This window comes from Hemicordylus capensis, chromosome 1 (assembly GCF_027244095.1).
Source record: "Hemicordylus capensis ecotype Gifberg chromosome 1, rHemCap1.1.pri, whole genome shotgun sequence".
NCBI classification, from domain to species: Eukaryota; Metazoa; Chordata; class Lepidosauria; order Squamata; family Cordylidae; genus Hemicordylus; species Hemicordylus capensis.
The window spans coordinates 121,116,552-121,133,419 of NC_069657.1; the positions used below are offsets into that span (position 1 = coordinate 121,116,552).

General features: G+C 44.4%; 1 protein-coding gene across 3 annotated transcripts in view; it reads right to left on the reverse strand.

Annotated features, from left to right (window-relative positions):
• The window catches only part of TUB (TUB bipartite transcription factor), a 240,156-nt gene extending 223,528 nt beyond the window's left edge, over window positions 1-16,628 (reverse strand). Inside the window, exons 1-2 of one of the 3 annotated variants that reach the window (XM_053285488.1) lie at window positions 16,597-16,628; window positions 1,717-1,837 (exon numbers count right to left, since the gene is read on the reverse strand). In XM_053285488.1, the coding sequence (XP_053141463.1) occupies window positions 1,717-1,772 (56 nt within the window). In that variant the 5' untranslated portion in view covers window positions 1,773-1,837; window positions 16,597-16,628. Of the gene's footprint in view, window positions 1-1,716; window positions 1,966-16,596 lie in introns of those variants that run through there. The other 2 variants (XM_053285507.1, XM_053285495.1) reach the window with 2 other exon arrangements.
• Between the last annotated feature and the right edge of the window lie 240 nt (window positions 16,629-16,868).

Here is a 16,868-nt window from a genome sequence, read left to right on the forward strand (position 1 = left end):
GTAAAATAGATTAAAGTACCCTGTAGGATAAATGCATCCTTCATGCAGTCCAAGTAATGTTTTAACAAGAACAGAATCTCCTTATTCTTTTGAGTGCAGTGGCTAGTGCAGACCCTCTTCTCCTGTTAACATGTTTCATTCTAAGGATGGAATCTTATGCACAATTTCCTGGGAGCAAGCTCCAGTGAAAACAGTGGGGGCTGATTTCTGAATAAATATGCATGGGGTTGGCTGTAAGAGATGAAGCAAGATGCAACATGTTCTGTACCCCTCGGCTTGGCCACCAGCAGAAAGCTGCTTTGAACATTATAAAAACTCAGTCTATTTTGTCATTGCACTGACCATGTGGTATATGTGGGAGGGCAGTTCTAATGAACTAGAAGCACCTCTGCTCCATTTCTGAGTCTCACAGTACTAGCCATTAAGGGTGATGAAACTGTATGTGAACTTCTATACTTTCTGCTGTCCTCAACCTTCAAAAAGCAATCAAATCTGGCAACCAGCAGCTAAATTATTTTTCAATCAGTGGGAAACTGGAATCATGAGCAAGTCTGAATTTGATACTATTGCTGCGCAAAAGCTATTGTAATATTTCCAGTCACCTTTGCTGTCACATCAGTATATTGCAGCTGTCGCAAACTTGTCATATATCAAACGCACATCACAAGACAGGGCATGAAGGAACAGCTCTATGGATATACACGCTCTGGATCCTATAAAGGCGGAAGAAACACTCCCACTGATCTATGTACAAAATTTTAGCCATAGGTTTTTCTCTGGTTGCTTTTTGTCATTCACCTCACTCGACTAGGAATACTCTGCTCTCCCCCACACAGTCTGATTCATATGGCCTGGTAGGCAGGACTCGGCTTTTCCATTTTCAGATATTACCTTTTACAATGTGTTATTTCGGAACACCAATGTGTCGTTTAGGAACAACAGTACATGGATAAGAATAAAACAGTCTAGGTGCAAGTACTGTTTTGTTTTGTTTTTAAAATGAAAAATAAAATAAGGAAGCTTAAAACTTAACGAACCTTGTCAAAATACAGTCATTTGATCATTTGTATAGTTTCCCCTGCGCCCATGCTGCTATAGCAGAAAGTGTTGCCAGTTCGAGGGTGGGGGCAGGGGGCAGCGGAGCGAGAAACAGCAATTTGTTGCGAGACGTAGCACATCAGCAGCCTCCAAGAAGCATCACAGCTAGTATGTTTCATCAAAATGCTTCATGGACATGTCGCACAGTTCTCGCCAGAGAACATTGTCTTCTTAACTGACATTTCACCCCAACTTCACCATAGAACCAATAATGCTGAATTTTCGTAGAACTTTGTAGCACTTCTTACATGCTGTAATTAAGCATGCAGTGTTTCCTTACACATTTCTGGGGAAGCCGTGGATTTGAAGGCAAGAAAATAAGCATATTTCTAGGAAGTTTCCCACCTAATTGGAAATTAGGAAATTGACTAATTGGAAAAGCTGTCTGCAACCAAATGGAGAGTCTAACACAGTCAGTTTCAAGCTAACGCCAGAGGACATATGTAGGCAATTACGGGAACTGCCAGTCCTACATTTCTGAAATAAATATACCAATTTACAAGACAAATGCAACTGGCCCTAAGCTTTTCTAATTAGCAGGTAACACTCTATTCAGGAATTGCTGTTTATTGCTTCCTAATACCGAGGAAACACCGTCAGGGTTGTGATGCACAGTACCTGTCATAACTCCATCGGCTGTAAGACATAGTCCTGTTGCCACTGACACCCTCCATCCTCTGCAGCTCAGCACTTGCTCCTGCTCCCTGCAGTCTCTCCGATTGTCTAATGAGAGGAAGGGCTGGAAGAGTTGTTTTAAAATAAATAACAAAAGAGACGCCTATCTGAAAACCTCAACCAATTGGAAGGATGCTGAACAACACCTATAGCAGGGAAAGGTGGGACTAGAATTAAATGCATGGCAACCAATTTAGTAGAGGTTCACACTCGAAGGAATGTACCACTGTCTTTTCAAGAGCAGGGGGCTCTTCCTAAGCTGTGATTCATACGCTCTGTGTCAATATCTGAAGTGTAATTTCAGCTGCTTATTAGCAAAGCTAAATGTAGGTGGAAGATAATGAGATTATGCGGATATGCTTTTGAGCCATTGTTTAAGTGTGCAACAATGGATATGGGAGATGCATTTCTTGCTACAGCAGTTCTTTTGTTATTTATTCCTGTTTCCACAGATACAGCTCTATCTTTTTTTCTTTTTTTTTTACATCACTTTTCTCTGGCCAATAGCATAATGCCTAGGTCTTTCAAACACTATCTTCAGATAGACATGTAATAATCAAGTCTACTATGTACAGCTGAAATGAACCACAAACCCCAGTGCAACTTGCTCAGTGGTTTCATATTATTAAAATCAATCTGTTAAAAAACAGTTTTAAACTTCTAATCCTATTTTATGCATATTCAAAGCTAAAAAGAGCTGCGCTGTTAAGTGTCCCAAAGTCCTCTGAACTCAAGGAAATGAGACCCCATCCAAAACTATCACTTTTATTTCTGTAATGAGAGCACAGTGGAAATATTGCATGTGTTTAACATGTCGCAATCCTGAATTGATTTCCTGTAGTATAAACCTCCTATGATCAAGATAAATATTTCCTGTGGTTCCTGCATCACAGTACTGTTTCCTACAGCCTGCTGCTATTTCTTGGCCCAGGGATAATACTTTCCAAAGGAGGATTTAGATATGCAAACAACTACGAGAAACTGGAACTGAGAAATGAGTTACTTCTCAACATCACTTAATAAGCAACAACTGTCAGGATAATACAGGCCACTATAAAAGCCAGTCTGTAGTCAGCCCAGAGTAGGAAGATGGAGTTATGGAGGGTCAGCTATGGAGTGTGAGTGTGAGTGTGAGTGTGAGTGTGAGTGAACACATCACGCATGTAAGTGAAGAAAAGTAATCAAGGGTATTCAAACGTACAGCCTAACCCAGGCTAGGACAGCCCAGGCTGGGTTAGGTTGCACGTGTGACGTGCTGGAAGCTAGTTGCTTCTGGCTCTGCACTCATGCCAAGCACCACTTTCAAACCCACGCAAACCTATGATTGGCTTCTCTCTGGCTGGTGATCATCTGGGTGATTGCTGATGGGTTAAACAGTTTCCCAGCAGCCCACCGCCATTTCCAGCAGTGAGTCAGTGGCGGGGGGGGGGTCGGTGGGACCCGCACCAAGTGTGGTGGCTGCTCTAACTGGAGTAGTTGCTGTGATTGTGCCCAGGGCACCCTGGGATGTTGGAGGGCGGTCCTGCCTTCTCCGCAGCCTTCCCTCCCTCCCTCCCTCCCTCCCCAGTGAGGGCAACCTCATCATTTTATACTCTAATCTGCTTTATAAATTTGTGAGATTAAAATGTCACTGTGTTTCTTGAAGGTAGGTGGGATATAAACGTAGCAACAATATTTCATGGAGGAGAAACACAATAAAAAGGAGAATGAAGACTGTCTTTATATAGTCTGTGGGCCAGGGGCCTAAAAATTGGTTAAACAGTACATTTTGAGTGAATAAAACTCAAAATGAAAAATTATTAGCAATGATGGCCTTTGTTAATGAGTGGTTTTCAACCGGCCCCCACTCCCCAAAGCCAGCTTATTATGGGGGGGAAAGAAGAAGCTTCAAATGCATAATCAGCCACAGTGACCATATGGTAGCCAAACAACTTTACTAATCCAACATTTTCAATCTGAAGTAACAGACTGATGGCTAAATATTAAAAAAGGAAGTTTTCCCATGGCAATATTGATCATTTTATTAGTATTTTGAAAGCATTAATCTATAGAAAACACTAAAAAAAATCACAGTATTTCTATAGAAATTTATAGGACACTGCAACATTTTCAAGTAAAGTTGTTTTAGCTAATCATAAAAGATTGTCATCATCTGCCTGTTTCAAAAGCTTGGTTGGCACATTGCTCTACATGACATATTGCTGTGTGTGGCAAACCATTCCTCATATCAATATACATGAGCACAAGAGACTGTGTGTATCTGCAGGACAACGGTTCAAGAACTGAATCAATAGCTGGTTTCTCAGCCATCCACTGAATAGTTCCTCTTACTACTCTTCCACCCATAGCTGTTTGGACTGGGGATTTCTACAAACTAGATCAGGCAGTTTTCCCAAATAAACCTTGGCAATTAACACAGCAGATGTGCTATTGGGGGGAGTCACGACAAGGTGACAGTTGATGTGGTTCGACTACACAAGGGGTAGGCAACCTGAACTCTTCAGCTGCTGTTGAACTGTTCTGGTTGTGGTTGAGGAGGATGGGAGTTGTAGTTCAACAATGGCTGGAGAGCTGAGGTTGCCTCCAAAATTAGAGAGTCTTGCAACATCTAGAAAGTTATGCTTATTTATTATTTATTACATTTATTTATTACATTTTTATACCATCCAAAGGCTCTGAGTGGTGCATAACAAGTAAAAAGCAAAAATAAACACTATTCAAACTGCTTAAAACAATATAAAAAACAAATTTAAAGCAGTTCAGAGCCATTTAAAACCAATTAAAAGTACATAAGAACAATTTAAAAACCTTGGAAGGCCAGGCCAAACAAGTACATTTTTAGGGTTCTCTTGAAGGCCAACAACGAGCCCAAACTATGGATAACTTAAGCAGATATTCTTAAGCAGGTCTTTATTTCCAAATTGGTGCAAAAGAACAGAAACTATAAATGATCAAATCAATGTGACATGGGTTTCCAACTTTTTTTTTAAGCCTCAGTATTTCTCAAAAAGATGTTAAAATAAATCCAAAATGTTTCTTTTTTCTTTAAAGAGAAATACAATGAGGCTGTTCTCATGAACAGCCCATAACAGCCCAGCTGGGGTTAGGTTTGTCGTGAGAAGCATTGGATCTTCACAGATCCCTCTACTCTCTGCCCAACTACCCTCTTAAGAAACCCAGCTGTTAGCTGAGGCTAAGGATGTACTTGCACCCTTACCCCAGCTACCGAGTATCATGTGTCTTCACGGACTGTCCTGCCTGAGGAGACACAGATATGGGCGCATAGAGTATCTGTTGGACAGGGGAATCCCCAATGCAACGCATGTGTTGTGCATTGCATTGTGGGATATCCGGAGATTGGAACAAGAAGTTCCGACCCCAGATCCCTGTGCCCTGCTTCATGGAGCTGAACATGGAATGCAGGAGGCACGCCGAAGACTGACAGTTTGGTCATCTGGGGCGAAGGTAGGTTAAGAGCAGCCTTCCTCCCGCACTCTCCCAGCCCACCCCGGGTGATCGTGAGAATCACCTCAATATTTCCCAGCCATCTCTATTTATAGCTCACAACAATATTCATCCATTTCATCCAAGATTAACCTTGATTATTCTTTGTTCTTGTGGATAAAAATGTCATCTCTCTCTCTCTCTCTCTCTCTCTCGTGCACACTTTCAATATGGAGAAAGGCCTTTTAAATCACCAGATCACCACAGACTCCATTAATATTTTCTTTTTGTGCATCATTGTTGTGAATACCCAGGCTCTCTTTGGCTCCCTACCCTGATTTAAACTCAAGCCTCTGTTCCCACTTTTCATGAAAATGACTGCAGAACAAAACATTGAAAAGTGGGTGCATGCAGCGGTTAGCTCCCTCCCTAACAGTTCCCGCACAATGGATTTAGCGCTCGGGTGCCTGCAACAATTTCACTGTTAAATCTGCTGAAAAGAGAATTGTTATGTAAGAGTAAGCTGTGGGGGTATAATATACCAGCTCAGAGGAGTTCGCTCCTTCCTCGGCAGCTTTCTGCCATTTGAATTCTTCTAATCACAAGCACTTGATCAAATACACTTTAATGCCTGAAGAACAGAGCTTCCATCAAAAGGCTTTTTTCCGTGTACATGACCCAGACTGGTACTTGACCCAGACCTTCTTTTGCTGCGGTAGGTGCTTGCAAAGTATTATATGTTTCAACAGGATCCACAGCTGATATCGCCACTCACCTCCTCTTGCTCCTCTCTAGAGGCTGCCTGTGGTACAAATCTGAGGGCTCCAGTACAAACATGTCTGAGTCACTATGCAAACAGGGATTCTGTGTATGTTTGGGAACCACGCGGAGATTTGTGACAGGGTGGCTATTATCTGGACAGAAGGCATGAGTAAGGTTACCCGTATTCAGCAGTCAATGGCAGTTTCGTAGTTTGCACATGGGAAACACAAACTATTGTTAAAGATCAGGTTGTGCACTAGGGGTAAATAATGAGGGCACTTGTCAACCTGGTCCGTTCATAGAGGCATTCGCTAGCAAGTGAAGATTCTCAGTAGGTATCTTTCTCCTCATTGCTCAGAGTAAGCGGAAGCTACACCCTCCCTTTACAGAAAGAAGAAAGGCAGCTTGTCTTAAATAGCAGGTCTCGAGGTATCATTAAAAGGCAGGAAAATGTTGATTATTTTGTCATATTTTTCACCAATATGGAGGAGTGCCATTTGAATTTTCTTTCTCAGACACAAACATGTCTCGGGGCTGTCTCTGGGTAAAGGAGTTGCAGAGTAAAGTAGAGAGACAAGGACACACAGAGATATTTTGACATTACATTCCAGTTATACATGCTCCTAAACAACGGTCACAGGAAGCATTTGTTTCCACTGCAGACAAATGAATACCACCAGAGGCGTAACTAAGGGAGAGGGGGCCTGTGTTGGCCCTCTCTCTGGCAGCCCCTTGGAGTGAGTGAGATACAGGTTGAGTATCCCTAATCCGGACATCTGAAATCTGGAATGCTCCAAAATCCGGAAACCACCACAGTATGTACCAACAGCACCAACAAAACATTATTTTCACATGAAATCTGAATTTCATCTCCACCTAAAATGCCATGTTTGAGTCTAACATGACCAGCAACATTATTGCGTTGAAAACTTTCTCGCAATTAGTTTTCATTACATTTACAGCTACCAGTAGTTATCGTAAATTCAGTGCTTATTTGTTTTTATACTTTAGATAAAACCTGAAAATAAAAATAAAAATACAGTGTACAGTAACCTTTGGTGTTTAGACTTGGATCCCATGCCCAATATATCTCATTACAGAATGCAAAAATTCCAAAATCCGGAAAAGTCCGAAATTCAGAACAGTGGTCCCAAGCAGTTCAGATAAGGGATACTCAATGTGTAATGAAGAAAATAAGGAGGGCTGGAGCTGGGGGGCTCTTCAGAGCTGGGGCCCTTGAGTTCTTTGAACCCATCCACTCAATTATAGCTACACCCCTGAGTACCACTATCACCATGCGGAACATTTTTCAGGGGTACTGTTTTTGTCATGTCTGGATTGTGGGCAGGAACCATGAGGCGTGAAAGGGCATCCCTGGGTGCATAGCCAAACTGCAGCAAGGCAGGTTAGAAGTGCAGTACTGTCGTGGTTACTGAGCAACTTGCTCCAGCAAAGTGAAGAGGTGGGCTGAGGCCTTAAATGTTTTGGGTCTCAGGCTCCATCTCTCTACCTGGAGAGTCTTCAAAGGAATAGCCCTGTAGTCTAGAATATTGCAATTTTTCTCCACTCCACCAAATCCCTTCCAGACTGTTGTATGCAGGCTCTGGGGAACACAAAGTTTCTGGTGTGGAAGGGAGCAGTTCTTCAGGTGACTTAGGAAGTGCTGTCTCTGGGAGCCCCAGTTCTTGGGTCTCTTTGCTAACAGGCCCAGGCACTGGCCTGGCGTTGTGGCCCAGTGCTGATGCTCCCAGTCGAAATGTCCTCCACCAGGGCTGGTCTCCAAGCCACTGCTTGGAGCAGATCATGATAAATATCTCCTCTTAATAGATTCTTGGACTTTCCCACTATAAAACATATTTCAGCAATGTAAATGGCCATTCACATCAGTGTTAAATTCTACTGAAAATATTGAGTTTGGCAGAAGTCAAAACAAAGACATTATTTCTGCCAGGATTTGGATTTTCTGCCTTGGATTGCAGCACTCCAAAACACTAACCTACAGCATCGGGGCTAGAATAACAGAGGGAAAGGCTATCATTCCCCCATTCCTGCTAACTTCCTTGTTGATGGTTGAAAACAGCATGCAGGAATGGATTAAGTACTACCAGAGCTGCGGGAGTGATGCTTGCGCTGTGCTGTTGCTGGGGGAGGTCTGGGTATGATTAGGGGAAGAGTTGAGCAGTTGCTATAAACTCTGTAGTGAATACGCCATACTCCAGGGATGCACCACTTCAGCCTTCCAGCTGTTGCTGGACTACAACTCCCATCACCCAATAATCAGGGATGATGGGAGTTGTGGTCCAACATCTACAGGAAGGCCAAGGCTGTGTAGCCCTGCTGTACACCATTCCTGTATTCCATGGTATTTCATCTTTGTTACTAGGCTGGAATGGCACTGCTGTCTGAGCACAGGATATGAACTCGATTGTACTACTGCCCTTAGAGATGCAGCAGCAGTCATCTCAGCTGGACCACAGAAAGAGAAAACTACAGAAGGTTCACCTCTCCTAAACCTCCCTGCCAACAGCCTGTTGTCTCCTTCAAAGGGGTTGGATATGCTTGAGGACAATGAAGCGGGCTGCCTCAAAGTTGCTCTGCAGGGCACGAAACAGGTGTGGCAACTAGGTTAAAGTGCTAAAAAGTGCAAATAGACTGTCCCATCCTGTGGCACAGAGCCCACAAAGTCTGACAGCGAATGAGGCAAGGACAGGACCATGGACAGACCAATGGGGCATGTTGATTCAACAACAGCCAGAGCTAGACTGAGCTCTTCCCTGAGCTCAGTCTGTTCCTGCTTGGAGATCATTAACCTTAAAGGGGGAACCCTCTGGTCTGGAGGCTGGCATCTCCTCCTCCTCCTCTTCAGCTGATCCTGTCTCACTTGTAGCTGATGTGCAGATATCAGGGAGGTGACAGAAGAGGATGAGCCCGGCCGGGGGTGGGAGGGGGGGTGGGATTAAGGCTCTGCTATCTTCGGTGGCTCCATTTCTGGAGCTGTCTCAGACTCTGGCCCAGTGCCGGTCCTGCCTTTTTGGAGTCAGACTCTGAGTCAGTAGTTGGGGCTAGAGTGATGACATATTGGAACAAAATTATGCCACTGTGCTTTTGTAATGCCCAAAGGGGATACTTTTTTATGAGGGGGTCAGATGACTTTTTTTGGTCAGGGATGGGCATGCAAGTTGCATTCAGTGTTCCTCAATTATTTATATATGTTTATATTTCTTTCCCACTCTTCCTCCAAGAAGCCCAGAAGAGTGTACATGGCTATGTTTATCCTCACAACAACCCTATTAGGTAGGTTATATTATTCCTTAGAGCCAGATTTTGAAAAGTATATTATTTGTATACTAAGTTTAACCCTGACAGGTTCAATTGTTCTCAGAATAATATGTTAATCATTATTGTATTATTAATTCAATAATAAGTCATTGGCTCAAAGTCACCCAATGAGTTTCATGGCTGAATGCGGATTTGAGAATTTGAATTCAGGTCTCCCTGGTCCTAGTCCAACACTTTAACCACTACACCATACTGGCTCTTAATTTTTCAGTGATGTCAAAGCATTGGTTATGGCTACTCATTATTCTTGTCCCCTGCCCACCACTTTTACTATTATCCCCACCTTTCTGTAGTTAGTTCTTGCCTTGTTCTGCCTGAATAGTGTGAAAAAGCCAGAAGTTATAGGAGGAAACCATTACCTACCCGAACATGTCTCAATCTCAGTTTTGTAGTGGCTGGTTGTAGTTACACAGAGAAGCTGTTCTCACAAGCAGCCCAACCCAGGCCAGTAGGGCAGACCAGCCTGGGTTGGGCTGCTCGTGTGAAGCGCAGGGATCATTCCCCATCCCAGCACTTCTGCCCCTACTAGCCATTTTTAACCCAGCATTTAGCCAAGGTTAAGCAAAACTGTGGCTCATTGAACCTTGGCAGGCAATCATGTGCACCATCATGTGCACCAGGGTTAAAAGGCTTCCCCTCAGCCCATCACCATTTCCAGAAGTGAGCTGGGGGCGGGGGGAGTGAATTCAAATCTGACAAATATTTAGATACCGCCTTTCAACAAAAAGTTCCCAAAGCAGTTTACATAGATATAAATAAATAAAAATAAAATGGCTCCCTGTCCCCAAAGGGCTCACAATCTAAAAAAGAAGCATAGGATAGCCACTAAATAAAAAGAATCCGGCCACTAAATACAGAGAATCACCACTTTTAAAAGGTGCCTCTTTGCTCAGTTAGAAGGGGACAGTCAAAGCATTGTTTAAATTGTTAAAGGATGGGGAAGGAGCAGCTGCACTGAGCGCAGCGGCTGCATGGCACTCTGGAACGCAGAAAGGAAAAGTCAGCAGCGGCCTGGGTTCAGCCTGCTGCCGTGGCCCTAGCTCCGCCCCCTGCAACTGACACCTCTGATATCAGACACACGGGGAGTAGCTCAGCTCACAAATGGGGCTGCACGGCCCCATTTGCGAGCAAAGTCCAGCCAGCGCCGTGTTTGCAGCACGGCTGGAGCTGTTCGCCTTGCCTTTTAAAGGCAGGGAGAGTTGCTTCCAGCCACACTGCGAATGCGATGCTGGTTTCACTTGTAAATGGGGCCGCGTGGCCCCTTTTACGAGCAAAATCTGGACAGCACCATATTCGCAGTATGGCTGGAAGCAACTCCCCCTGCCTTTAAAAGGCAAGGCGAACAGCTCCAGCCATGCTGCAAACACGGCACTGGCCGGACTTTGCTCGCAAATGGGGCTGCATGGCCCCATTTGTGAGTGAAATAATGTCCCTGCATCAGGCAAGGGCATGACTGGGGCGCAATGTGCATCCCCTGAGGGGCGGTGGCCCGGGTTCTTTGAACCCATTTGCACAATGGTGGCTCCGCCCTGGCCGTTGCCGTGCCCCAGCTCGTGTGGGTGCACTGTGCTGTGGAGGGGAGGATGGCCGCAGCTTGTCTGCCAGGGAGGACAAGTGAGCCCCTGTCTTCCCCGGAGCCCTTGGCAGTGGCCGCCAGAGGTCATATGCACAACCATAGGGTGAGGGGTGGGTGGGAATGGCCAAAGGCACCCAAGAAGAGCAGCCATGTTGGTCTATTGTAACAGAAATGACATGTTGAAAATTCAGTCAGCTTTGGGGACATACAGCATCTTATCATCAAGCCTATGAAGGCACAAGCTACAATTAATGATAATCTTCATTACTGTTACTTCGGGCTCCAAGGCACTGAAAATAGGTTCCCAAACTCCACCTGCTGAGCCTTGGTTCAAATCAAGCCTGTGTCCCACCAAACATGTCATGTAGCTCCTCTTTGCAGTTATCTTACCTATTTTTGTTGCACAGTAACTTAAAGAATGAAAATCTACCCATCCTATTGTCTGTACAGTTTTAGCGCTGTGCCAACACCAATTCTCAAGTGTTTTCAGAGTGAATAACGCAGCTGAGTCGCACATTACAGCAGCCTCAAATCAGCACTCTGACTTGGTAAACAACTAGTGCAAACAGCCTTATTACCTATTCTCCCCACAATGACACTAACCTCTGTTCAGCAACAACAGTGCAATTTGGATCTGCTAATGGAAACATCAGTGTTCTATCATCCCATTTGCCCAGTGCTTGCAGTCACTTCATTGCTTGCAAAAAGTGGATAGAAATTGCTACGATTCAGATCTCTCTAGCCATCATTCAGAGCATCACAGATGCTAATCTGATCTGTTTTTCTTATCATGCTACACATTTCCCCCAGAGCCTATTCAGGAAAGCACTAGCAAAGGCATTAAGCAGAGCTGCAATTCTTATGCTGATTTCCAAATGCTCCCCCCCCATTTCCCAGGGTTCCAAGGGAAACATTCTAAGTTTCCCTAACATTCTTAGGCATGTCAGTACATTTTGGGATTTGACTTTTTTATGCCATTATCAGCAAAAAAAAAAAAAAAAAAAAGGTTAAGCATATGAATTGATTCCGTTAATGGCAAAAAGCTTCACATCTGTGCAAGACTGCCTTTTTTAAAAAGAGGGAATGGGGTCATGTGCATGGTGCAGAGGTGTTCCTAAGTAATTTCAGAGCCTGGACCTAGAGGCCTTTGGAGGTGCCCCCCCCCATTAAGCATCATTATGCTCAGCTGGGCAACCACACCATCTAAAGAAGATTGCGGGGGCAGGGGTCTGTGGAGGCCTTGGAATTCAGCCTGGAAGTCCAGGAGGAAGACCACCTCTGCCACGGTGCCACCAGCCTGTGGCACCAGGGGCATCGCAAGTATGGAGTGAGCCTTGGGACAAGAAGTGAAGATGGGCCCCTACCTCACTGTCGTGTTCTTCTTCCCCTCCATTAGCCAGCCGGTCAAGAGGAGAGGAGGAATAAAAGATTTTTCCTGACACTCCTCCCCTCCTGGAGAGGATTCATCTTGCTTGAAGATGAAATGGCCTCTGATCAAGAGACAACAGCATGCCAGAGAGTCAAGGAGGGAGGAGAGGGACAGTGAAGAGCCAGTCATTGCCCAGCCAGTGCTCCCACCCGCTTAGGGCCCAGGGACATTTGTATTGTCCCACTGTGTTCAATTACAGTTACGCCCCATATGGCACCTACATTATGGAATGTGTTGCCAATAGACATGCCCTTGACTTCATCACTTCTAGCTTTCCACTGCCAAGTTAAAACCTGGGTTTATCAGAAAGCATTTGCTGCTGACTGGCTGACTTAGTTTTGTTCTGCTTTTATTTATGTGGAATTTTTACCTGACCATGCTGTTTCTGGTTGTGCTTTGGGATGTTCATTCTATTTTGCACTTGTTTGATTGCTCTTTAAACACCACTCTAGGGCCTGGTTCAGACATAACAGGAAACCAGAGGTCCCTTCACCTTCAGTTTCCCAACCCGAACATCCAAATTTGGGGAAATGAAGGGGGAAATGAACCTATGGTTTCCCTTGCCAAACTCCACTGAACCTTCAGTCAGAGTGGAGTTTCACTGACACAAACTCCATTTCTGCAGTGCCAGCATTACATGTGAACATTGGCATCGCTGTTTGGGTCCCACGGAGCCGGAGTTGAAGGAGGAAGCTCCTCCCTCACTCTGGCCTGATTGGCTGTGCGGGCTGTCCTTCCGTTAAGAAGGAAGCCCACACAGCCAGCATCCCCTCCTCTCTTCAGTCTTGCTGTCCAAGTGCTGATGGGAGAGTATGGGGAGTGGGGCTCAGAGCCACGGGGCCATTGGACCCGTAGTTCTGTGTTATGTCTGAACTAGCTCTAGGTCTGATTTTAGACACAGAACAGAGTTTATAAGTCTGTAAACAAACTTTCCTGGCTCATGGGCTCTCCTCTGTGCTTCTCCGACTGCAAAGCTCTACCAAGGATACATTGTTTTAAGGTATCACTAGTTTTCCAACTCCTTAGTTTTTCAGTTTCTCACCTACTCCTACCTATTCATACCTCTTACAACCATGGGATAATCAAGATATCCTACAATATTAGCCTGTTGCATTGCATCACTCTGATTGCATTAGTTGCTCCTTTGTCACTTCCTAACCCCAACCAAAAAAGCATTCATTCATTCATTCATTCATTCATTCAATTTCTAAACCGCCCTTCCAAAAATGACTCATGGCGGTTTCAAAGACAGAAAGACAGCTAAGTGTACCCTTGCCAACTCTCCCACTCCTCTGAGCAGGAAAGAGTGGTGCAGTGGTTAGTGTAGGACTAAGACCAGGGAGACCTGAGTTCAAATCTCCATTCAAGCATGAAACTCACTGGGTGAATCTAGGCCAGTCGCATATCTCTCAGCCTAACCTACCTCACAGGGTTGTTGTGAGGACAAACATAACCATGTACACCACTCTGGGCTCCTTGGAAGAAAAGCGGGATATAAATGGAAAAAGAAGAAGAAAATTAAGTAAATATTTTAAGTAGACTGTCCTCATTTTGGCTTTGAAACCTGACCTTCCAGTTTTGAGTGTGCTCTAGTTACATTCGTCTTGCTGTTTCTGAAACAATAGGTAGGGTTTCTGCAGAGGTAAAATTAGAATCCTGATTGCCACAGCAGACTGGGTAATGAAAGAGAGGTAAAGGACCAGCAAAGGAAGCTGCTGGGAAATGCAAGAGCTGCAAATGTCTCTCCAGCATCAGACCTTTTGAAGGTTTGAGCAGACTCTTTGGGTTGCAGTCAGTCAACCCTAGTTATGGGCAATTAAGCTCAGTTTTTCAGGAGAAGAAGTTGCTAGACCAAAAACAAAGTACTTTTCTAGACAGCTTCTCTGCAAGCTAATTATTATAAACCTTACAAAACGTGACCTGCTGGGGATGCTTGACAAGCTCCTTGCCACACCTCACCTCCTTTGCCATCAAACTTTGCTAAATATCAGCTGCCTCACAGTTACCCTGTTTCCCCGAAAGTAAGACCTACCCCGAAAGTAAGACCTAGCAGTAATTTCTGATGTACCGCTAATTGCCCTAGTGCATTTTCTGGGGCTAAAATTAATATAAGACACTGTCTTATTTTCGGGGAAACACGGTAACTTCTGTGTAGGATTGTCAGGTCCATATGGTGAAAAACGTCGATATCCATCACCAAAAAAGTGGAAATAGTGGAGGTTTTTCCACCAAAAAGGTCTCCAAAAAGGCTCCACTTTGAATAAAATTTGCATATGTTTAGTGGTATTATACTGCATATTTTGATAAAAATAGGATAATTGGAGAATAAATACAGCTCACCATTGTGATAACCTGAGCTGTATGTTTGCTCAGTCTGCTGTCTAGCTGCAGAGTTCTCAAGGCCCTTGCTGCTTAACCGTAAATTCATCTCCTGGTTAAGTTTACCACACACACACACACACACACACAATCCCCTGTTCCCACCCACCACGGTTCACCCAGCCTGCTCTCCTCAGCCTGGCCAGCAACATCACCTCTTGGCTGGAGGCAGGGCAGCCAGCTAGCTACCAAGCCTCTTCGAATGCTTGTGCAGTGGTCTCCCACTCACTTGCTGTTCTCTAGGACTACAAATAAGTATATGCTGCTTTTCAACAGAAGATCTCACAGTGGTTTTCAAAGAAAGACAAAAACGAAATGGCTAGGGAGGCAGGTGGGCAGGATACATGCCCTCAAGTTTGGCATCTACCTAGATTTGCCACTCAGTGTGGCTTTCTTCAGGGGGATACAAGGAGGACTGGGCCCAGGGACGTAGGGGAGAGGTGGACGTAGGGGAGAGGGAGGACCAGGCCCCAGGGCAGAGGTGGCCCATGTTCGCCCCTCTCCCTGGTGGCCTCCTGGAGCAAAGGAGATAAAGAAGAGAATGAAGGGCCCTCAGGAGCTAAGGCCCGGGCCCTGGTGTCTTTGAACCCATCTGCTCAATTATAGCTACACCCCTGATCATCCCCAAAAGTTATTTCCAAGGGCTGTTTCTTGCGTTATGGCACAGTTCATGCTTCCCTGCCGGTCATGGCATAACTGTTATATAAGAGCGGTCCACAATTCACTAATTTCATACACTGAGCCATTCCGTATTCATTCATCTATGAACAAATCATTAGTAGTGGAATGAGATTCACACAAAACTAAACTTTCTCTAGGAGTACAGATTTATAAATAATGCATCATATTGCAAATGGAATGAGTGCCTTTGTGTTTTCTCGTGATACATGACACTCACTTTTATTATTTTCAGCTGGTGTCTGTCAAGCAATGAAATCATTCTTGTGTTTCTTTCATCCTCCTGAGTCCTACACACTGCTGAGTACTCCCCCGAAGGCTTTCCTTGACTCAGTATGCAGTGGAGTCTTGTGTTTCCCCCCAGATTTCAAACCTAATTCTTAAGAAGCAATGTTCTTAATTAAAAATAAATAAATCATATGAATGTGAACAAGAGGAGTAACTGACAGGGTCCAAGCTGTTCCTGGCTGACCACACACACACACACACACACACATGCTAGTAGTATCAGAACCATTCGGACTCACTAACATTTGAGTGAAACTAGGCCAACCAGAATTTTCTTTCCATCTGGGGCCTAACGCTGGAAGCAGTCACCCATTATTGCCTCATGAACAGCAACCAGTCTGGGGCAAAAGAAGGATATAGCACAAAAGGAAGATTTAACCAGTGGTTTTTAAAGACAACTTCAAGAATATAAAAATAAAACCCAAACAATACTTCTAACTACTCTTTTGATTTCCTCTGGATCATAAACTAGAATCAGCCAGGGTTCCTATATTAAAAGGGTACACACAGCCATAGATAAAGATCATTTTTGAAAGTAAACAATTGCTCTATCTCGGAGGTTCTCCAACTTGGTTCCCCAAATGTTCTCGGACTAGGTGAGTGACAGAGTCAGGATGGGACCCAAGTACAGCGTCTTCTTCATTAACGCCCGAATGGAACTTGAGTGTACAGCATACACAGGTACAGCTATTCTTATGTTGTGTTGCCTACAGGTACAGCAGTACACTTCCTATCTCTACCAGGAATTTCAGGGGACCTGTACCCAGGTTCTCTTATTACATGAATGCAGCACAGTCATTCACACAAAACCTGTACAAAAATCTACACACTCGTACACAATAATGTCTGAATAGGGTTTCTGTCAGTGCAGGCAAATTAGCTACAATAGCAAATTGCAGTAGAGAAACCCCAAATGTATTCAGCCTACCTAATACAAAAAGAAGAAAATGGCACTGATTGATCCAGTTACTTCCCTCCTCCAGGCAAAGAGATCTTTGCTTTTTAATGCAACTACAAGGTCCTCAATATACTTGCTTGCCACCTTTCATCCAACTTCTCTCACTCCTGCTCATTAGAACCAGAAGCATTCTGCTGTTGTAGCATCCGCATTCGAATTGCATCCAAGCCTGTTTTCAACGATGTAATTATTATGGGAAAATTCTGCTGCCTTCAGTATGTTTAAGGCCCCCTCTGCTGGAC